This window comes from Mesocricetus auratus, unplaced genomic scaffold, assembly GCF_017639785.1.
Source record: "Mesocricetus auratus isolate SY011 unplaced genomic scaffold, BCM_Maur_2.0 Super-Scaffold_100006, whole genome shotgun sequence".
NCBI lineage: Eukaryota > Metazoa > Chordata > Mammalia > Rodentia > Cricetidae > Mesocricetus > Mesocricetus auratus.
The window spans coordinates 78,082,857-78,106,742 of NW_024429190.1; the positions used below are offsets into that span (position 1 = coordinate 78,082,857).

The 23,886-nt window shown below is 42.9% G+C and overlaps 1 protein-coding gene across 1 annotated transcript; it reads left to right on the plus strand.

The window, feature by feature from the left end:
• Positions 1-2,418: 2,418 nt before the first annotated feature.
• On the plus strand, positions 2,419-13,149 carry Dmp1 (dentin matrix acidic phosphoprotein 1). The gene is made up of 6 exons (XM_005076370.4): positions 2,419-2,516; positions 6,627-6,700; positions 7,113-7,160; positions 9,419-9,451; positions 9,621-9,665; positions 10,928-13,149. The coding sequence occupies exons 2-6, from the start codon at positions 6,647-6,649 to the stop codon at positions 12,239-12,241; spliced, it is 1,494 nt and encodes a 497-aa protein (XP_005076427.1). The 5' UTR covers positions 2,419-2,516; positions 6,627-6,646; the 3' UTR covers positions 12,242-13,149.
• The last annotated feature ends 10,737 nt before the right edge of the window (positions 13,150-23,886 follow it).

Genomic DNA, 23,886 nt, shown 5'->3' on the forward strand with positions numbered 1-23,886 from the left:
TTGCTCCCACTTTATTTATTATTAATTACTTTATTGGTTTGCCACAGGGTCTCCAGGAACTTGCCGGCCAGCCCCTCAGACTTGCCCCTTGTTCTGCTTCCTCCTTCACTGCTACCATCACAAACGAGGGAAGAAAATCTCAGGTCTGATGCTGAGCATGCACTCTACCCCTCAGCCTTCTCTCCAGTGCCTCCCAGATTTGGGAGAGAACACAGTCTCTATGCCATGACCTGAAGGCCAGAATGGACCTGCAGGAACAAGAAATGCCAGGGTGGCTTTCAGATAAGTCATGATGCTGTATGGTAAGCTATTCCCAGCTTTTCAGAAACGGTTTCTTTAAAGAACCACAGCTCATTGTTTCAACCAACATGACTGACCAATGAGACCTGATCCTCCTGCCCTTGCCTTCCAATGCTGAGGTTACAGGTGCACAGCACTACTGTCCCTACATGGTGCTGACATTACAGGTGTGAACACTCCCGCCCTCACATGGTGCTGAGGTTACAGGTGTGAACACTCCCACTCTTACAAGGTGCTGAGGCTACAGGTGGGAATAGCTTACCATACAGCATCATGGCTTATCTGAAAGCCACCCTGGCATTTCCTGTTCTCTGCAGGTCCATTGTGGCCTTCAGGTCATGGCATAGAGATTGTGTTCTCTCCCGAATCTGGGATGACTCTGACTGATTTGACCAAAAGAACGCGGAGAAAATGGCATTCTGGGCAGCTGTTAGGGCCCTGTGGTCCTGTTGTGAGACTATCAAGCTATAGGGACAAGTCACAGCCTGAACACAGTGACAATTTTGGCTGAGGGAAGGGGCTATCTTGAAAGTCTGTTCAGTCAAACCCCAGATGGCTTCAGACTCCTCTGTAAGAGGCAGTAAACTACTAGCTGTTTTAAACTGCAAACTAAATGCAGTAGACAACAAAATGCCCAATTGTGTTTTTACCGTTGTCTCATTTGTAGTGATCTAGCTAGCTTTCTGTGTGGGTGTGGGGATTTGGGGAATCTAAATGTCTTCCTCTCCAGGCTTCCCAGAATCCATGCTCACACAAGATTATAAGGTTTATGTAGGATAGACTTCAGGCAGGACCGTGGAGCCACCAGGGATTGAGGACAGAACAGAATACGTGTCATTGAGAGCTTCTCCTGTGAACACTGTCCTTCTAACCAACTCCATGTGAAAATAGACCCCCCCCCCCCCACTCACATCCTGCCCTGCCCCTGCCAAGGCCTCTCATATCCTGCCACCCTCAAGTTTAAGTTCACACTGGGTAAGTCTAATAACCTACATATTTGAAAATGATTTCCAGGTCGTTGTTTCTAAAAATAGTGAACGAGTCATGTAGGCACTTCAGTCAAGGTAATTGTCTACCTCCCTCCATCCATTCATTCAAAAAAAATATATTTACTGAGAACTTACAATGACCCAAGAACTGTCCCATCTTGTGTATTCCTCAGTTAACAAAACAAGCATTCGTATCCTTGGGGAAATGAAAGCCTAGTGGTGTATATTATATCATCTACATGTTTATTTAGTGGTATGCTATTGTTATTTGAGTATGCTTCTGAGCAGGTGCCAAACCCACTTCCAGAATCCTCAACCAACTTCAGCACACTCCTCAGAAAGAATTCTAGTAAACAGTGTTTATTTGTTTCACTTCAGTTTTGGTGATGAAGCAGGCTTTCTTGGCAACTCTTCTCTGGATGTGATCCACCTAGTTAGTATTCCTCTAATTCAGTTCTGATTTCAAAAATTACTAAAATGTGCTAAGCAGTTTCAGGGATAGTGGAAGATTAAATTCTTTTTTTTATGTTGTTAAAAATACAATGTACTTAAGGGAGGTGCTTTGACATTTCCTATTCATGTGAAATTGTGCAAATGATGCTTCCTTAGATCCATAAGAATTTGGAGTTTCTGTGTACAGATATGGTAAGGAGTGGGTAGAGCCCATTAAAAGAAGAAGAGAGGAAATAAAAGGCAACATTCTCAACACTGACAGCCTAAGAAAATCTAGACTTTTAGTAGCTTCCCTCATGTACTACCTGGCAATATACACCAACAGGAAATTTCTACCCCCTTCAGGCTCTCCTTTTCCCGTCCCCGGGTCTGCTGGGGTCGGTTAGTGGGCGGGAGACATCGTCACTGTTTATGATGTCTACAAGCCTGCATGGATGTGAGTGACATATATTTAGAAGGCAAACTGAAGCTTTAGGAAGATCTTCAATTTAATGGGAACTAGTCTAGTCATTTGAGAACCACAAGAGCTTTTTAGAGAAAACCCACTTCTGCAGCTGGAGGAAGTGTGGGTGGATGGGGTCCCGGTGACACCTCTGATGTCAGTCTCCCCTAGCCCAGGGCTGATTGGCTCTGAGGAGCTGCAGCAGAGTTTAAATTCTGCTCTGTCAGGCAAGTGCTCAGAACAGCTGGGGGAGCGGCTTCTTTCAGATCCCTCTGTGAGGACCTCAACTTGGCTTTTGACCTTTTGGGAAAAGACCTTGTGAATTATCCAGGGTAAGACATTTTCACCATTCAATTCTTAAAGTAACTTTTGATATTTGAAAAATATGAAACATGTACATGTTACAAGGCCTTGATTCTCAGAGGGAGGTGAGGAGAGCTAAGCTTGGAGGAGAACTGCTTCTTATTTTTGTTTTTGTTGTCAATTTCACAGTAGAAAAATATATTAAAATGGCACGTTAAGTCAAAGAAGACAGGTGTTCTGGCAATGCTTCAGTTAGATTCCTGTGTAACCACTCCTGAAAAAGAAAGTTTACCAAACAAGGGCTGATGGGAAAGCACCCCTGGAGTTTAACTTTAATTAATAAAGCTCTTTTATGTAGGTTTCTTAGCTGTGAAGACTTGAGAGGATCTGAGTTTGTGTGGCAGGAGTTTCAAAACATGTAAACTAACATCTCTTAGTCTTGTTCATTTAGAGAACAATGGCAGTCATTATGAATTGTGTGTGCATTTGAAAGACTGAGGCAAGATCTCTGGAATGAATGAATCAAGCACATGATAACTACAGTGTATAGTTGGGCAGTTGGCTATTCATGTTAGTAAAATGCTTTACAAGCAGATAGACCTCGATAAATGTCTAAGAGGACACTCAGTTGTCCCAGCAGACATGATTTTCTATGTTTCACTTCATCAATAGCTGGAGCATCTGTCCTCCACAACACAGAGTGGTCAGGCCACATGTTCCTTATGACATCTAGAAGATGCTGAATGGAGGAAGCAAGCTGTCTTCTGTAAGATCCATGACTCCTGGTTGCTTCAAATTTCTGTTTAACTGACACTCCTGTGCACTAGCCCACCTTAATTTTGCTGATTAAAAACACGAGAACAAGCAGTTTTGTAAAGGTTATTTAGTCAGTTCACTGTTCACCAAATGGTGCTGTGGACCAGGGTGTATCAGATGTCTAGAGGTTTTTTCTTTTTTTTAACAACTTATATTTGGGGCACTTCATGGTTATTCCACCATGGATGAAGGAATATAATGTTAAGTTGATAGCAATTGTCTTAGTGGCAATCACAATTAAAGGAAAGATGGGGAAATTTTATTTGTTTATTTAATTCCTTGAAGTTTAATAGAATTTACATTCTGACCAAATTCCACTTTACTTTCAAAGGGTAATGATGAAGAAATGAAAGTAGGCACTGATCATTTGATTGTAATAATAACTTACACACACACACACATTGAGAGAGAGAGAGAGAGAGAGAGAGAGAGAGAGAGAGAGAGAGAGAGAGAGAGAGAGAGAGACTAAGTATTGTTTTTCAGCACCTAGAACAGTGCCTGGCCCATTGGTTGTTCTCAGAAAATATTTCTCTGTGGCTAAAAAATAAATATATTGTTAATTAGTATTCTCAAGGCTAACATCAAGAAGAAAATACACCTAAGTAATTTCCCAAGGATTTGAAAAGAACCCATGATTTTCCACTCTAATTTATTTCCTTTGGCCCATTCCTTCATTTCAGTTCACATCAAAGATCTCTGCCTTACAAGTGAAACTTAGTTTTGAGGAGATTCTAAAACAAATTTCTTTACTTAACATAAAGTTTTGGAGATAGTTGGAAACTAGACCATAGTCCCTTTGCAGACTCTGACTATTAGATCTTTTCAATTCCAGGCTAACCATTTGGAAGGGCTAAAAGTCTCTAGAACAGTGACTTCCCAGCCGATGCTATTCAAGTCATGGCTATTGAGTTCTCTCACTGGGGGCTCTTATAAATAATTACTTATTATGACTCACACCTTTAGCCCCAGCACTCTGGAGGCAGAGGCAGATAGATCTCTGTGAGTTTGAGTCCAGCCTGGTCTACAGAGTGAGTTCTGGGACAGCCAGGGATACACAGAGAAACCCTGTCTCAAAACAAAACAAAACAAAACAACAACAACAAAATTCAACAACCCAACAATCACATATCGAATGTAGAGATGCTATAACTGAAGGAGAGCTGTGACTCTGAACTCATGATAAACAGACAGGCCTGTGGCTACCTTGTTAAGCTGTTATTCAGAATCTTCTATTCTTTCTTGGAGAGTAACTAAAAAGTTCACAAAAGTTTGATGTTTTCACTTGAAAACGTACTTCACAAAAACATCAACAACACTGTAAAAAAATTTACTGAAGAGCCAAAATAGGCTTTAAGATTTGATTTTCTTCAATGGATCTGTGTTCTCTGGGAGCCAATATCAGCTCTCCTGAGACACTGGGTTGCCTTGTTCTGGGCTCCCAGTCTTCTACTTGGGAAACTACTGCTTTAGGTCAGGTTTAAATGATGTTTCTAGAAGCCTGAGCAAGTTAGCGCATCTTCCTTACTCTGCACACCATTCTACTCGGGAGGAACTTCAACAACGAGGCCACACCCTTCCTGGTTAAAACTCACAACCTTTATTGATTCAGAGGAAGTGCATATCATATCTTCATGTTTTTGTTATTAAGTAATAGAGAAATTAGAGGAAATGCAAGGAACTCCGTAGTTACTGGTGTTTCCTGGGATATTTGATAGAGTTATGAAGTGTTATAACTCTACTCAAATTGTAAAATCAGAATGGAGATTTGCATAGCTTTCCTTCACCTGTGAAGCCAAAGCTATTTACATGCAGTTATTTTGAGAAAATTGCATTTGAATTTTTTCACTTTTTAAAAAGAATGAATCTAAGAACTTAAAAAGCATTTTGATTGTAATAACATCTGTTGAATTAGACTTATTTTAGGTATAGCTGAACATTTTTATACGTTCTTCCCAGGTGATATTAGGTAAAGAACTTAATGTAGTATGATAAATGGTAATAAAGAAAATATTTTAAAATTCCCATCTTATACTAATAGATAGTTGTGAATCTATGGCTTAAATGTCTTTTCACTTTATAACATGTATTTATATAAAGAAAGAAACTAATGAACAAGGAGTCTGAAATGAACTTGCAGAATATTTAAAAACACATGTAAGTCAATCGGGGTTTACTCCCACAGGTAATTATTTCCCTTCAAAAGTATTTTAATAGCTTTTAACATCAGCACTGGGTAAGTCTATGTTGAGATAAAGAACAAGTCATTTTTGAAGTCACTCATTCACAGTTTGAAATGAAGGACAGCTTAATTTGGTCTCTTTGTCTCAGTGTGATTCACAAGTGTACCCCAAACCTCCAGTCCTCTCCAGATCTGTCCTGTTTCTTTCAGTGTGATTCACAAATGTACCCCAAACCCCTAATCTTCTCTGGATCTGTCCTCGCTATGAATGACACCTAGAGAATTCAGCATAATCCTGTGTAATGCATGACTGAATGTATCACAGTAGACATTAAGTGCTATCTGGGGCTGTAATATGAAGCCTGCCACAGCAAATGGCTTGAAGATCAAATCAAAAAGTGCAAAACCAAGTTATCTTTGTCTAGACTTTATTATATAGCTATAAAAATGACTGAGTGTGTGTGTGTATGCATGGGCACACGTACATACACACACATGGGGGAGGGGAGAGAAGGGGGCTAGGTTGCTCTGTAACACTACACCACATAATTATTATAAAATATATTTATCTGGAAACTTCTCTATTCTCTTTTCTTTACCCATTTTCTGATTTATATTTTGAGTTAGTGAAAGAATATTCTAGGCATCCTCTTTTGTCTATGAGGAGTGAGGTTTTCACTAACATACAGAGGTGTAATTTATGTAGCCCATCCTCTGTTTAAAGTATACAGCTGAGTGGTTTTACAGATGTGAACTTCTACCCTTTAAGGATATCTTCATCACCTACAAAAGACATCTTGACCTGAGAGTCAGCACATCTCAGCTCCCCATCTTTCCAAGTCTTGGAAACCATGAATCTGTTTTCTCTGTTTAAGGATTTGCACATCCTAGACACTTTATATAAATGAGTCCTATACAGCTGTGGTCTTTACTACCTGTCGCCCAGTCAATCTGCACATATCAGGGCTTTGATCCGTTTTATGGTCAAGTGCTACTCCATCATACAGATGCAGTGCACATTCTCTACCCATTCATCACAAGATGAGCATATTTAAGAGGGTTGTTTTTGACAGAAAAAAAAGTAAGAATGAAAGCATCCTGGTTTCTGTATCATGAAGTGAAACATCTATCACTTTCATTACAGGTAGAGGAATCACATCAAATATGAAGACCGGCATCCTCCTTATGTTCCTTTGGGGGTTATCCTGTGCCCTCCCGGTAAGTAAGATGCTAGAGATATTATCACTGGCTATGTACCAGGTGGTTGTGTATGCCTCAGTAAGTTGAGAGTAATAGTCACTTGTTTAGGAGACTGTTTTCTTTAAACATGGGCCAAATTACTGCTTATTCTTTTCACTTCCATTCATACATCTATGATTCTCATCTTCTACCTCATAGCGACAGTCTTCAAAATGTCACCCCTGAGTTGCAGAATCAACGTTAACTAGGCCTCTGTTAGAAATTCACATTCTTGAATCATTGCCCAGATTCTCTAAGAATGGACACAGCTTCCAGGTGGCCCTAAGGTGGGCTAGAATTCAACTACCACTGCTCCCCAGTATGTGAAAGGTTAGCAAATGCTGCCTTGAAAATTTCCCTGTGGGTTTATTGCATCCATTCTTCTTTCTAGGTTGCCAGATATCAAAATACTGAATCTGAGAGCTCAGAAGAATGGACGGTGAGTAGAAAACAAAACTCTCTGAAATACTGTAATTTTAACATGCGATTAGTATAACCCAGTTGACTCAATGGCAAATAATAAAGCTGGTGATAACTTAAGAGCATATAAACACCCAAGCTTTAGGTAATAAGAATAATGGTTCTTAGTTCATGTAAGAAAACAGTGTTTCAATTCCCACATGATGAGGAAACCGTTTTCAGTTTTATTCTTATAATGATGGATACCATGGCACGGGGGTGACTAACAATGAGCCAGCTGTTCTTGAGAGACCAAAACTTCAAGTCTGCAAATAAGAGCTGTCTAGAAGGCAAGGAGTCAAGAGCTCAGTAATGAGGAAGAGGATGAAAAGATTGGAGTCCTTGTCATGATGGTGATGTTTACTGAGTGCTGAACTCTCAATCGCTCCATAGGTGCCAACTGCCAGTCACTCAAGAAGCACCGCCAGGAAGAGTTCTATTTCGTATACCCCATTTCTCATTTTCCTATTGGCACAATGAACTAGGCATATTTTGTTTCTACTGTACTCAGCAGAAATGGACACTCAGGGATTAATGGAATCTGTCCAGGTTATATGCTTAATAAACATTAGAGGTGGATCTTAAATTCATGACACTGTGACTGAAAGGTTGACATTTTTACTTCCTATGGTAGCTGCTCCAGCCCCAGGAAGTCTGCAGTTCTAGAGATTGGCACTGCAGGTCAAGGTTAAACAGGAACTCAGAGAGCTTTGTTCATTGCTTTGCTTTTTACATTTAAATTAGAAACAAGCTTGTTTTACATGTCAATCCCAGTTCCCTGTCCCTCTCCTCCTCCCCTGCCCCCCACCGACCCCCTATCCCATGCCCTTTCTGCTCCCCAGGGTGGGTGAGGCCTTCCATGGGGGATCTTCAAAGTCTGTCATACCATTTGGGGCAGGCCCTAGACCCTTCCCCCTGTGTGTCTAGGCTGAGAGAATATCCTCTACATGGAGTGGGATCCCAAAGTTCACTGGTGTACTAGGGATAAATACTGATCCACCGCCAGAGGCCCCATAGATTAATCAGACCTCCAAACTGACATCCTTGTTCAGGGGGTCTGGGACAGTCCTATGCTGCTTTCCCAACTATCAGTCTGGGGTCCATGAGCTCCCCCTTGTTCAGGTCAGCTGTTTCTGTGTGTTTCTCCCATGTGGTCTTGACCCCTTTGCTCATCACTCCTCCCTCTCTGCAACTGGATTCCAGAGTTCAGCTCAGTGTCAGCTGTGGGTGTCTGCCTCTGCTTCTACCTGTTGGCTTTTTCATAGGATGCAGCTTGGCTGTGATGCTTTCAACACTAAGTCAGAAGCCTGGAGTTGGGTCCTGCCCTGCCTAGGGCGAGGATAGACATTGCAGGATACACTGTGAACCTTTGTCCACATGCCAGTAGCAACGGTCCCCTTTCTAGTTAGCGCCTTGGGCATGTCATACAGGACCTTTCTGTGTTTAAGGAAAAGAAGAAGAGCAGAGATGGCGGGGGAGGGGGACAGGGCAGAACTTGCTCAGGGATTCTTAGATTTCTTCCGAGGCTGGGGAAAGTGAAAGACATCACGACTATGACTGTTGCAGTTACATTTAACATTTGCCTTCCATGTCATTGTCCTCTGCAGACTGCACAAAGGGCTTAATGGCTTTTGCATTCAATTTTGCCTGTTCTTGAATTTCATAAGGTGGAAGGAAATACTCAAAGGATTATTTCTTTGGCCTATATCATGCCGAGTAGTACTAAAATATTCCCATGCCGTCGGCTGAATCACTCTCACAGCCACCTCATAGTATCATGGTACTTTTCTTCACGTATGAATAAGGAGCTGACAATTGAAGAGAGTTGCCCATCCTGCAGTATATGAGCAGTATTCCAATTACCCGAGCCTTAAGAGGTTCCTGGACACATGACTGTCAATGCCAACACCAGGATGGCTGTTTTTAAGGCCAAAAACGAGGAAGCAGTGGGTCACCTGAGACGAACTCTGGATTCTGAGTCGCAGTGTTGTCCTATATTACATTTCCTTTGGTTGCAGGAGCAGCCAACTTCAGAGCAGAGATAGTGGGTGAAGTGTCAGAAACACAGGGACCTTCCGTGCCTATGTCAATATATCTCAGGTTCTTTCTTACTTTACCTCAGGTTTTAGACACTTTATCATAATATAAGAGTATGATACATACCCCTCAAATTCAAAAACCACCTGAAATCATTCTAAATACTTGCAGCGACATAACTACTTTTCTTCCTTTATACAGGGTGATTTGGCTCAGTCACCACCACCACCCACGGTAAATATTTCACTTCTTTTTGTCATAAGTGTCTCATGAAGTAACTTTAATACCATCTCCCCTTTCATCATTCTGAAAGCAGTAAATATAAACATTGAACTAATGATGTGTGTAAGATTTTTCTTTGGGAATTACAAAGGAAAGTAAATATTTTTCTTTTCCCTTTCAGGAGAGTGAGTCATCCGATGAGAGTAAAGTTAGCTCAGAGGAACAGGTAATTAAACAGGCTTCCTCAGCTTCTCTGGCTACTTAGGAATCGAAGGAAAATGATGGGAGATTAAATTACCTGGCAACAGTTATAAATATAACTGGCTATGCAGAATAAACAGTCCCATGAAATAAAAAAGGAAAAGTGAGAGAAGAAAATTCAAATGTGAACGTGCTGTTCGTTCTATTTTTATCATCTGAGACATTGTGTCCCTAAATGCCCCTTAGTTAAAAAAAAAAAGAAGAAAAGACAAAAGAAGGGGAAGAAAAAAACAAAACAAGTAATACACACTTGCACATGCATGTTCACACACACACACACACACACTGCACACACTGATCATGTTAGATAAGTAATGATTAATAAATACAACTGCTTTAGGGGTACCTGTCTCTTTAAGACAGTCCCAACATGGTCCTGGGGGATTAGAAAGTCAGAAAACTAATATCTTTTATTTAAAAATACTGTGTGTGTGTGTGTGTGTTTGTGTTTGGTGTGTATTGGGGATGAAAGCCAGGGGCTCATACTTGGTAAGCAAGGGCTCTACCACTGAGTGATCTCCCTAGCTATGTCCTATCATTAAGCTTAAATTGTCATGTGAGTACTGCAGCATATGTAGGAATGTAGTTTTCTTTCTGAAATGCAGGCTCCCTTTGTACCCTACACAGGCCTAGGAGGTGAGTCACTAGTCTGCTTATCCTTTACTAAATATTCATCAGAATGTTGAATTGTAGAAATTCAAAACCATAACATTTGGGAAAATGTGCCTTTAGGAGAGAATTGTGACTTATTGACTCAGCGTTCTCTCATTTCTCAAGGGAGGGTACAAACTGTCGCTTGAGAAAGGTGGGATGGATAATTTTGAGGGAGGGTAGGGTTGAAGCATTGAGGGATATGCAATACAAAATAGAAAGTAGCTAGGTATGGAGGCTCATGCCTGTAATTCCAACATTCAAGTAGTTGAGGCAGGAGGATCACCATAAGTTTAAGCCCAGCCTGGGCTATACAGTATGTTTAAGGTTACCATGGGTTACAGGATAAAAGGAGAGAGAGAGAGAGAGAGAGAGAGAGAGAGAGAGAGAGAGAGAGAGAGAGAGAGAGAGAGAGAGAGAATTCCCTTGAGTTTCAACCTATTCTTCTCACTCTTCTCACTTAAGTTCTGATAGTGATTGGGAACATACGGGGAAAAGCAGAAAGATCCCATCTCTACATAGCTCCCTCTCCCTCAGCTCCTGGACACTGACCATAGCCGTTTACCTCGATTTCAGACAAATGACCCCAGTGACAGCACTGAGTCTCAAGAGGATGTGGACCCTGACGGTGACCAGTATGCTCATAGACCAGCTGGCAGTCTCTCTAAGAGTGTGGGGACAGAAGCTGATAAGGAAGATGATGAAGACGACAGTGGGGATGACACCTTTGGTGATGAGGACAATGGTCCAGGGCCTGAATGGGGAGGACACTCCAGACAGGACAGTGATGAGGACTCTGCAGACACCACACAATCCAGTGAAGACAGCACCTCTCAAGAAAACAATGCCCAAGACACCGCCAGTGACAGCAGGGACCACGACAGTGAGGAGGAGGCAGACAGCCGACCTGCGGCAGGTGACTCCACTCAGGACAGTGAGAGTGAGGAACGCTGGCTGGGAGGTGGCAGCGAGGGGGAGAGTAGCCATGGGGACGGCTCTGAGTTTGATGATGAAGGGATGCTGAGTGATGACCCTGAGGGCAGCAGGAGCGAGCGAGGACACTCCAGGGTGAACAGTGCTGGGATGAGTTCAAAAGAATTGAAAGGGGACCTCGAGCTCATGGGCACTCAGGATGACAGCCAATCTGTGGAATTTTCAAGCAGCAAGTCCTTTAGAAGGTCCCAGGTCTCTGAGGAAGATGACAGAGATGAGCTTGTTGACACCAGTAGCAGGGAAACCCAGAGTGACTCCACGGAGGACACCACCTCCAAGGAGGAAAGCAGGAGCGAGTCTCAGGAGGACACCACCGAGAGTCAGTCCCAGGAGGACAGTCCGGAGGGCCAAGACCCCAGCAGCGAGTCCAGTGAGGAGGACGGGCCATCCCAGGAAAGCAGCAGTGAGTCTCAGGAAGGGGTGGCCGGTGAGTCCAGAGGTGACAACCCAGATAGCACAAGTCAGACAGGAGACAGTGAGTCCAGTGAGGAGAACAGCTTGATCTCACTCTCCAGCTCGGAAAGTCAGTCCATAGAGGAGCAAGCTGACAGTGAGTCCAACGAGAGCCTCAGACTCTCAGAGGAAAGTCAGGAGTCAGCCCAGGATGGGGACAGTTCCAGCCAGGAAGACCTCCAGTCTCAGAGTGCTTCAAGGGAGACCAGGAGCCAGGAGAGTCAGTCTGAGCAGGACAGCGCTTCTGAGGAAGAGGGGGACAGTGACTCTCAGGAGAGTAGCAGATCCAAAGAAGATAGCAACTCTACAGAGAGCACTTCAAGCAGTGAGGAGGACAGCCACCCCCAAAACATGGAGGCTGACAGCAGGAAACTAACAGTTGATGCTTACCACAACAAACCCATCGGGGACCAAGATGACAATGATTGCCAAGATGGCTACTAGCATTAGCTTGTCTAAGAAATGGCTCTCACAGGAATGAGTCTTGGGGGTCTTAAGAATAGGGAGTTCACTACAACTATAACTTAGTGATGGTTTGATCAGACATAATACTGGGGCCATTTCTTTCTGTGAGGAATTGTTCAATGTCACACTGTTTTCTAGGGAGTCACCCACTCCTAGAAGTTTAAGTTATATGACATGAATGAGAACAGGCACAGTAAAAGTGCACAGTAGCTTCACATGTGAACGTGCCCTAACTCACTAACCTGACAATTACTGGGGTTCTGTTAAGCACACAGCCCAAGGTGCTGGGGACAGGAGGGTGCTTCAGGCTCACCTTTAAAGGGTACCGAAGAAGGGAGCCCATGCCATGGTGGAAGAATGCACAGAATGTATGGGGCACAGCAAGGTGGGACCAGCCTCGCTTTGGAGAGTTAGAGGGGTTCACAGCAGCAAAGCCTGAAGTTGGTGGGTTATCTAGAATTTCTCCATTGAAGACAATATCATTCTATTTATTCTTGAGCTAAACAGCATTAAATCTTATACTCAATGTTTGGTTTGTAAAAGCATTCTCAAATGGTGACACAATGGGAAATCTTGGATAAACATTTTTTTCCCAATTCATTTACCACATCAGTGTGTTTGTGTGCCTTCTGTAGACACTGCCTTATGGATGATGCTATGGGTAATTTGGTGGGGAGGTAGGAGAAAAAATAATTTTAACAAGGATATATAGTTTTATTTTTTCCAAACTATCCCGAGTCTTTTACATGTGTTGCACATAGCAAAATTCTGTACATAGGACTCGACTGTTTTTTTCTTTTTGTATTGTGTGTTTTTTTCTCAAGTGCTATTGAAGTGTTACCTCATGAAAAAGTCTTTGTTTTGTAATAAAGATAATAATTCCCAGAGGAATTGTGCACTTATTTATTACGGTGCCTTTGATTGCTAGGATGTACTCTTGGTAGACAGTCCCTTCTTTGAAACATTTCCAATTATTTTGTTTTATCTGATTAAGATAAAAATGTTTTCTTAAATCAAGAAAAATTTCTTTGTAACTAAGGTAGCAGTTAGAGGACCAGAGAGGTGGTTTATTGGGTAAGAGGTCATCAGGCTCATGTAGATGGCCTGAATTTGGGTCCCAGCACCCACCCTTGGTGGCTCACAACTGCCTGCAACTCCATCTCTAGGGTGGTGCTCTCAAGCCTCCAACCTCCAAGTGCCTCTGCACTCTTGGGCACAGACCCCTCACCCGACCCTCCCCCAACACATAGCTAAAGCTAAAATACATGTGTTTGTGACAGTCCACTAAATACACCTGCTCTAGATAAGGAGGAGAGATTTGATTCTTAGTTTTGGTATGAGGCCACATCAGAAGTTTGTGATATTTGAGATCAGTATTAGTCCTTACTGTCTTTCAGATACTCATCTGCGTATTCTGGAAGGCACAGGAAAACAAAATCCTTAAGCATTTGTGTCTCATAGGGGAGCAACTTCACCTCAGCACTTCCTGCTTACCTCTGTGTTTACCTTCCTATGCACACAGCAATGGCAGTGGGAGTCAGTTTCCCCAGCATTGTGTGAAGGGAATCCAGACTTAGGACTGATCCCCTGTATCTGTCCCTCTCAAGATCAAAGCTGTTCCCTTGAGGGTATATACACTCATGCATATGCACATCTAAATATACATGCATGTTCTCTAACCCTTCCCTTTGAGATTACAATTCGGGGGGTCTGGAGTGTGATCTGGAATTACTCTGCTATAGCCCACTCACACCTTTGTGTCTGGGTTCTAGGCTCTTCGCAGTGATTTTCAGGCTTCCTGAAAACTCACAGCTCTTTCAGAGATAACTGTCCAATTTTTGGTCTGTTAGGTGCCTGAGGCATAGGTGATTGTGTTGTTCTTTTGTTTAAGATTAAAATTAGAAGGCACGAGATGGAACACGAAACCATAGAGAGTACATTAACCATAGGGTTTATTACAGGGCGGGTGAGCAAGAAGGGGAGAGAGAGACCGGGATGAAAGCAGGGGGGGGGGCAAGAGAGGAAACGAGGGGAGAGCAAAGAGCAAGACAGCATAAGTGGGTGGGGTCTGTCTCGTAAAGGGGTCTTTTACACCTGCATGCAGACTAGCTCTTATGGAACCTTGGGCTGACCAGAGTACTGCCTGAGTGCATTCTGCCAGGTAACAGGGCAGGCCAGTATAATGCCTGAACCTTTCAGACAGTGCTTTGGAAATTCATCAAAACATTTTAATATTTATCCTCACAAATATATATATATATAATACACACACACTCGCACGCACACATAAACACACACACACATATATAGTATAAGGATAAAACATGTATCTGTATAGGCAGAGAATATGTGAATGTATTTGTAATTGCATAATATTCCATTTCTTAAATCAAATATCGAGTATCTTTTCTTTATTTACTAGCTGAAGATAAAAGCTTTATTGGGCTTTAAAATTATTGTACCTTACTAACTTTTAATTTTATTATTCAATATTATTCAGATGAGATTGATTTCAGACTGAATTATCAATGTGACATTAAAAATACACAAAATTTAGTTAAAATCAATAAAATGCTGGTCTTTGAAAATGTGGGCAATGAAGAGATCCCTCAGGACGTAATCCACTCTGTAGGAAGTTACACAGTTTCGTGGCCTGATACCACTTGGTAAATTACTACATCAAGAACTGCAATTATAAGTCAGAACTTTAAATTGAGATCCAGGTAATTCATGCTCAGCTCATAGATCTTACTGCTATGAATGAATGTGGGAAAAATGATATGAGGTTGTAAACAACTCATTCTATTCCATTGTACATATGATGGTGGTTCCCAGGCCTGCCTGCCCTGCAGACCCCCCCATGCCCATCCTCCCCCGCCCAGCACCCCCCTCCTTCCCACCCCCCCCTCGCACCCCACAGCCAGGGTTTTAAAAAACATCCCTGCTATAGTTCCATTTGAAAAGTTCGGGGATTAAAATCACTCTGGGGCTAGTTTTGGGTTCAATGGTGCTTTAAAGTACCAGGTGATTGTAAAATGTAGCCAGCATAGACAGCTTGTGCTCTCCTTTAACAGTCAGTTCTGGAACCTTTTGACTATTCTTAGGCCTGTGCACAGGTGAAGGAAAAACAGTAAACAAATGATAACCCTGCTTCTTTTGATGGACTGGACAGCTCCTGCCCCTCCCCCTCCCATTTTCATAGGCATGCTCGATTCCTCTGGCAAGCAGCTAACAGGTAACAGGGGCAGCATTTTAGTACCTGGCACCTGCTCCTCCTGAGCTCCTGGACACTGCCAGTCATCAGAAAACAAACAACAAACAAAAGTAAGGATGTTTTATTGTTTGAGAACCTGCCTATCACAGGTTAAGATAAAGCAGGGCTTGTCTGAGTTTTCCTCTCCCTGTTTTTCTGTCATCATTGGCTTCATTGTCAAGTCAGGATTTACATGTACACAAGGTTTCCCTCTGCGTTTGTGCCACGATACACCAGAAAGAAGCCACAGCCCTAGATGCATCCTCAGATTAGTGGAGCCATGGTTAGAAAGCCTGGCTGCCTTTGGCACCTGTCATGACTTCTATTTGAGGCGACTGAATATACATGAGGTGACTGCTCAGAGGCCGTATTGTGCAGCTGACGCGAAGGGAATGCTGCCGCCCGTTAGTGTGACACAATCTGGCCTTTGTACACTGTAAGCCTGGAGATCTGCTGGAAGTCCCCTGTGGGGAAGAAGGCTCTGTGGGCACAGGGGAAGGTGAACCAGGTCTCACCACCACCGTGCCGTTGCCCCCGTCTCTGTCCTCCTGTGGGCTCTGCCTTACCCCCGCCCTAGCCAGCAGTACGATGCACATTTATATGCTTCCGTGCTTTGAGAAGGCAGCAGCGTATGTAAGGGGAACATGATTTGTGTTCAGATGAATCACTCCAGTCCTCAAAGGGCTGTTTTCCTAGCTCTTCCCTGTGTAAAGCCCAGTGGAGGCCCAAGGGAGGCAAATCACTCTCTTCAGCCTTCGCTGCTCTGGCCTTACCAAGGGGAAAGATTGGTGGAAACAAGTGACCTGGAGAGACAAGAAAGTTCTAGAGCAATGGGGAGCGAAAAGAGGCAGAGGAAGACGCAAAAGAGAAGCCCACGCAGAGAGCCCTTTTTCTGGAAAACAGGATTCCACTTGGATTGATAATTGTTTTTCAAGGGGAACAGTGAAGAACTGCTTCCACCGTTTTCTAGAAATTGTGCGTCATTAAGGGGCACTGCCGAGTTTCTCTCTGGGAGTGTGCTTGCTTTGCTTTTCAAACATTAGGAGACTATCAAGGAAACTACCGAGGACATAATGTACTCATCCCAGCCCAGAAGGTCCCTGACAGGATTTACCCATCGGCAGACAGTTTGTCCTCTTGGCCATGCTTTGCAATCATGTGCATTTTCTATAAGTTACAGTCAGAGTCATTTTCATCTGCTTATCAATATCCATATCTTTTAGTGTTTTACAGTTTTCACATCATCACAAGTAACCAGAAGTATCGGTGTACTGTTTTTTTCTCCTAGTAGCATCAGTGATGAAGAAGCAGATAGCTTTGTGCTGATGTCATTTTGCTACTTACCATCCTAAGATGATCTCTTCTGAATTAATCAATTAAAAAGTGCATTCTCTACCAAAAGTCCACCACGATGCCCTGCCAGTTACTCTCCCAGGCAGTCTGAATGGAGAAGCAAGCACACAGGGTCTGGAGTCTGTTCTACTGCAAAGCACGTTTCACTAGGCTAGATTTCTTGACTTAATGCTGGCAGTGGTGGTACATGCCTTTCATCCCAGCACTTGGGAGCCAGAGGCAGAGGGATCTCTGTGAGTTTGAGATCAGCCTGGTCTACAAGAGCTAGTTCTAGGACAGCCTCCAAAGCCACAGAGAAACCCTGTCTCGAAAAACCAAAAGAAAAAAATGCTGGCAGTTTGGTGGCACCCTTGGAGAGTACAGCCTTTCCAGAGTTCAATGTAGATAGTTACAATTTAACAATACCCATTGTGATTTAACAGAGGAACATTATCATTATGTGTAGACAGTTACAATTTAACAATACCATGATGGTTTAAAAGATGAACATTATCATTATGTGTAATTGGAACCCCCTCTTCCTCCTCCCTCCTTCCCTGCCTGCTTCCCTCCCTCCCTGCCTCCCTCCCTCCCTCCCTCTCCCTGGCTGGTTTCAGTTCACTGTTCACTGTGTAGCTCGGGCTGACCTCCAGTTTTTTATTCTTCTTAGACTGCTGAGTACTGTGATTACCTATGTATGTCACTACATCCAAATTTACATTTCTTTTTCTTTCTTTTAACTAGGATTCTTTAATAAACCTTCAGAAAATCCTGAACCTAAGGAACATTTGAATGAAAATGATCCGGTGTTGTAATTTCTATCAACTCCAGCAGATGGCAGCATTGATTGCTGTTGTAGCCCAAGAGCACCAGGAGGAGAATGGGATCCATGTGGTCAGGAGGATGGGTCAGAGTCGGACTGACTGCCATGTGGGCAGTTCTTACATTGGAAGGCCCTGTTCCTTTATCTGCCATCAATAACTTTATAAGCTACGTGTTACACTGATCTAACTTTACTTTGTAAATTTTAAACAACCACTCCTGCACAGGGCTCTGCCTGCTGTCACCGCCTCTGTGTGTTCAGATGTGTATCAGCGTTCTGGTGTCAGGAAGACACTGTTTCCTGGGGATCAGTCATCACCTCTGGCTCTTACAGTTTTTCTGCTTCCTCTTCTGCATATACCGTAAGAGACAAAAATCAATAAAAACAAATTTAAAAAACAAACAAAAACAACAACAACTACCCCACATTACCTCTCCTTAAAACTATTCATTTAACTATGGAAGAGTCTTCCACTCCTTAAACTAAAAAAATCAAGTGTTTTCATCTACTGATTCCAATTTGCCTGCCTGTCAGCAGATGAGGAGTTAAGAATGTACTGTTCCTAAATCTGTCACTCATTATGACACATTGAGTGTTTGGAGATAATTGTCACTCCTCCTTCACCTGTTTCTTGAGAGCAAAAGATAAACTTCACAGGTGAAAGATGCCCTCCCCACACCAAAAGGAAAGGATAGTTCTTATCACCAATGAGAAGATTGGAGGCTGAGAAATAGGAGCAAACGTCACTTCACATTAGCTTCATGTTTATTGTCATTTCTCCACCCAGCAAACTACACCCTCCTGGAGTACCCTCACCTCATTCTGTCCCACAGCGTTCTTCTCTGTGCGATGCAGAGTCTGCGTCCAACTCTGGGTCTCTGGGTCTACACTCCCCTGATAAGGTTCTCAGGTGTTCCTAAAGAACCCACGTGTAGAGATGAAGTTTTTTCATCCCCCTGCCACCAGAGGCACACACCACCAAAGCAGGAAGCAATAATCCCAGCTGGGAGATTCCCATCGTACATCAGTTAGGACTATTTAAATGACTGGAGGAATTAAATGACTTAGGAAATTATCCTAAGGAGACAGAGGATTGAAATGCAGAAGGCCCAAGGAGGGATATGATGGCCCAGATGTCATCTCCCCTTCCTGCCTCATCTCTGTCCTTTGTCCGTTCCTTTCCTCTTCTTCAATGACAGCTCTTCTCTCCTTTTGTTGACACATGTGGGGAGAAGTGTGACTATCAACGATCCAGACCCAACATTTCCATCACTACAGATGGTTCTCTTTTTGGCAGAACTAGGGAGAGATTTCACCTTGCCTAGTTTGGACATAATCAGTGTTATCATTGGAACAAGATCCAGTTGTTTAAAGTGAATGTAACCTAGTATGCAGACAGAAGTGGGTGGTTTCCAGAAGATGTGAGATGGGGATGCATAGAGCCAAGAGTGTGTCTAATCACAGGGACCTAGACAAAAAGTCATACCAGGTGATGCCTTTGTGACACGGTGTCATGACATATGGTGTAATGCCAACACAGTGTCATGGTGGTATGGTGTTATGTGTGGTGTTATGACTGTGATAAGGTGATTGGAGATATGATACCGTGGTACGTGCTGTCATGATGACATGGTTCAATGGATAAATGTGGTACCATTGAGATATGGTGCCATGGCATATGGTGTTATGGTGACATGGTTCCATGGTGATATGTTTCCATGGAGATAAGGTGCCAAGGTGTCCTGATGATGTGGTGCCATGATATGTTGCCATGATGCTATGTTGCCATGACGATATGGTGCCACAGTGGTGTGATGCCATAGTGATATGGAGGAAATAAACAAAAAGGACACATATATAAGATATATTTGAAAGAAATAACTTGTAGGAATGGAGATAAAAGATGAGAGAGTATGTCACGACTTGCAGATACCACAAATGGAACCAGGCAAAGGTTATATACTTGGGCATATGGATATTTGTATGACTTGGTGATGCTGATAATTTTAAACTGGCCCAAGAAGTCCGCTTGTATTTTCGTGGAAGATCATAACATATTTTGAGAAGATTTAAATTTAGCTTTTACAACCTCCAACTGAAAATTCAGCAAATTGCTTTACACAATCATATGTTGTAATGTAGTAGAACAAGGATGCTAAACTGAATTTTTTTTCTTTGCTTGTATGTATAGTTTGAGGGCTGGCCACTTGGGACTGGATAAGCATGTAAGGTGTTCATCTCTGGGGAAGACTGATTCTCCCTCCCTTGGCAGTTTTTAAAGGCTTTCAGTTCTTTATCTAGGGCTAAAAAAATCTTTTCCAGTAGAAAGGTACCGAACTACTCAAACCCAGTTCTGCGTCATAATTTGCCATTCTGTAATCTTCAAACTCAAATACGTGCACAGAGGAGTCTCGGCTGGCTCAGGGCAACGGGAATTCATTGTTGAATTTTTAAATTAGCACCAAACCCGGTGAGTGTGGGATGGCTTGCTTCTTTATGTATGTCTCCGCTCATTTCACAGAGCCCTTCCTCGACCCTTTAGTTGGGTCCTCAGGGTTAGGATGTCTCCAGCTGCCATCAACACTATAGTCACTTCATAGTTCAGGTGGGATGAGCTGTGAGTCCCTGCAGGTTGTTGCCTCGAAGCCACCTTCAGTTTCTTGATGGTTGGCCTTCTGCATGAGCTACCAAGAGAAGACAAGCAGTACGGAACAGAGTCTTCATAACCTAGCCTCAGGAGGGGCTTCCCATCTCTCTCGCTACCTAAAAGTACCCCACATGTGTGCTTGGTGCTTATAGGAGTGAGAAGAGGGGGGTTAGAGCCCCATTATTGGAGTTAAGGATAGTTTTACACTGATATATGGAAGCTGGGAGCCAAGTCCTTGTCCTCTGCAAGAGCAAGGAGTGCTCTTAACCATGGGGTTGTCTTTCCAGACCCAGAGAATAGTATTTTTTTTTACTGAGTATGTCTGGGGGTGTTACAGCCAATAGTTATAGGACATGGCAGTCATTACTGTATCTACTATAGAAAATGTTGTGGAGCACAGAACCTCTTGTAGTCTCTCTTCTGTTGATCTATAGAGAAATTGTTCTGAGCTCTCGTTACCAGGAAGGGTGTATCTCATAAGCAGCTGATTTATTCCAAACTCACAACCCTGGGAATTACAGATAATGTTTCTCTCTTTTCTCACCTAACACAGGGTTCAAACACATGCCTGAGGCCAGCTTTAGTGTGTGAATAGTAACTCGGTCATGCTATACCTTGGATATGTTGATGCCCTAACTGATTGCTACACTTTGGACATGTTGATGTCCTAACTGTCCCCATTGGCTTTCTTTTATTTTCTTGCCCTTATTTCACCTCTACTCAGATTTGCTCATCTATTTAGTTTCTCCTACTTTGTGTGTTTTTGCAAGCTACCTTGACTCCTTCTATAGCAAAGAGTTGTGTTTTTCACAAGCTCTCCCAAGACACGCAGTACCAGTTAGATGGCTGTGACACTGTGAACATCTTCATGGTGAGTCTCATTGAGGGTTACAACATGGGACAGCCCTTTCCATCTTACGGAAATCCACTATTACCATGTGTGACGCTTCATAGCAACCTATTCTTAAGTTTTTGAGCTGCTGTGATTTAAAAAGAAAATAGCCATAACAAAAGATTCCATATTCTGGATACATTCTTAACAGACCACTGGCTTCCACCATCCCCAAAGCTAAGAATGTCAACAGAGACCATCTGAAACCCACAACAATGTTCCTTGCTTTGCTAAACAACACCCATGCGTGGTCCTGACCAAGGCATGGGTACATGCCTTGATTCATAACTCTTTTGTTCTATAACTAAAAAGTTCATGAAATCATTTCCACCATTAGGCCATGCTATTCAGACAACCTAAATCCATGTTCATGGGCCAAGATCGCCTAAATTTTGCTCAGAGAAATAAATGTCTTATTTCACTTGAGGTAAAAGCTGTGTTTTGTGTCAGTAGCTCTCAATCTCACCACTGCATCACAAGCACAATCCACATTTACCTCAGGAATCACTGGAGGGGGCTCCAGGTTCCAACAGACCTTTGGGAGCAGCTTGGTGAGTTCTTCCTGGGCCTGGGTCACTCCTTTGGTCTGGGAAGGATCTGCTGGTTTACTCTGAGATGGTTATGGGAGATTCTTTTCCTTGTCAGAACAGTGGAGCAGAGCACATTCCTGATTTTGTTTTCAAAACATTTGCTTGCTGGCACCCAGTCCTTGCCACCCTTCCTCCAGTATCTAGCCCTGTCTCATATTTTCCACAGCCTCTCTGGCTTCCTGTGAATTTGTGCATCGTTTGGGGATTCCTTGAGTTTTTGATCATACAGATATCGAAGGTAAGAGGCCCGTGTTCCTTCCAGCCCGTGGGGGAGGGGAATGAGTTAAATAATATTCTTTTCCAGTTTGATGATGGTTGTGGGACGGACTTTGAGTTACCCATCCTTTAGTGATGCCTGACACCTATCTTTTTATTTATTATTTATTTTATTTTTATTTATTACATATACAGTATTCTGTCCGCATGTCTCTCTGTAGGCCAGAAGAGGGCACCAGATCTCATTATGGATGGTTGCGAGCCATCATGTGGTTGCTGGGAATTGAATTCAGGACCTCTGAAAGAGCAGTCAGTGCTCTTAACCTCTGAGCCATCCTCCAGCCCTGGCACCTATCCTTTAGTGATGCCTGACACCTATCCTTTGGTGATGCCTGACACCTATCCTTTAGTGATGCCTGACACCTATCCTTTGGTGATGCCTGACCCTCCAGTGGGTGAAGCTGAGGTAGAAGGCCTGACAACAACCCACAGAGCAAAGGAAATCCCTGACTTCCAAGGAGGTGGGTCTCTGAGCAGGCAGCAGGAAGGGTTATCACTATGAAATCAAACTGAGATAATCCCATAAAATGAAAAGGTAATATAAGCTATTGCAAACACTCCAAGAATCTATAAAACGTTTCACAGGACAAAAGTATCTATGGTCAGAATAAAAAAAAACAAGCAAGCAAGTAAACAAACAAACAACAAGCGTTCTGGTTAAGGAGAGTGAGCCAGAGCACTCCGGGTTGGTGAGAGTAGCTGCTTTCCGCGTCTGCCGCCTTGGTTTCTCTAGACCATACTGTGTTCTTGATTATCTTAACTTTAGATGAGATACTCCTTTGTATGTCACATGTTAGGTGTTGTCAAGTCCAGAGGGAAAAAGCAAATCAGAACTAGATCCCGATAGCTACTAATGGTGATAATATTTGAAGATACGTTTTCATTTACTCATTTAATTCCCTGTTTTCTTGATATCACAGTTTCCAGTATTTCAATCCTTAAATTTAATTGAACATTTCTGTGTTTTTTTTCCTTTTCTTTTTTTTTTCGAGACAGGCTTTCACTGTGTAGCCCTGGCTGTCCTGGATCTCACTCTGTAGACCAGGCTGATTTCAAACTCAGAGATCCACCTGCCTCTGCCTCCTGAGCGTGGGGATTAAAGGCATGCACCACCACTGTTCTGCCCTTTTTGTTTCTTTATAATTCCAATGTGGTTCACTATTCCGTAACCACTGATTAGATCATTCCAGTTGATGGTGTGCCCAGTTCTATACTTGAACTTTGTTTTTCCTGTGTAGTTTTAACAATACAGAGGGAGGACTAATGGGCTGCGCAACCTCAATGATAGGTTTGCCTATTTCCCCAGGATTTTGCTGGCTGCTGCTGTATTTATTGTGAAGTTCTCTTACAGGGTGAATACTCTTAGACATGGCTCTACTCTCTCCAAGTACAGCTCTTTACCCCCGGTAACACTTCTTTTGCTGAATCGAACACTCCAGCATTGGCGCCACCATCTTCTCTCAGCTCCTGTGTGGCTACTGGACTGGCAGGTCTTTCCCCCAGCCATCCCTTTGCTTATGGCCTGCCTGTGCCTTTGTATTTGGAGACGGTTTCTTGAAAATACCCTGCCTGCCTTTTGGTTGGCTGTTCAGAGCTTTTACGTTTTATGCACTCATTTACACAGTTAGGTGCTGTTTGTTTGTTTCTGGATTAGCCCGTCCATTTCCCATATTTTCCCTTGTTTTAATTTAGGTATTCTCTTCTTCTTTTCATTTACATCTTTGTTTTATCCATTTAATGATTTCTGCAGAGGATGCTGTATACATTCTTCAGCCACATTCTACTTCATATGTGATACAGAGTATTTCTAT

Excerpts from the sequence above, each read along its gene's own strand:
- Dmp1 (XM_005076370.4), top strand. The coding sequence starts at position 6,647 with ATGAAGACCGGCATCCTCCTTATGTTCCTTTGGGGGTTATCCTGTGCC. Across the intron at positions 6,701-7,112 it reads GGTTATCCTGTGCCCTCCCG|GTTGCCAGATATCAAAATAC; the intron begins GTAAGTAAGATG and ends TCTTCTTTCTAG. Across the intron at positions 9,452-9,620 it reads AGTCACCACCACCACCCACG|GAGAGTGAGTCATCCGATGA; the intron begins GTAAATATTTCA and ends TTTCCCTTTCAG.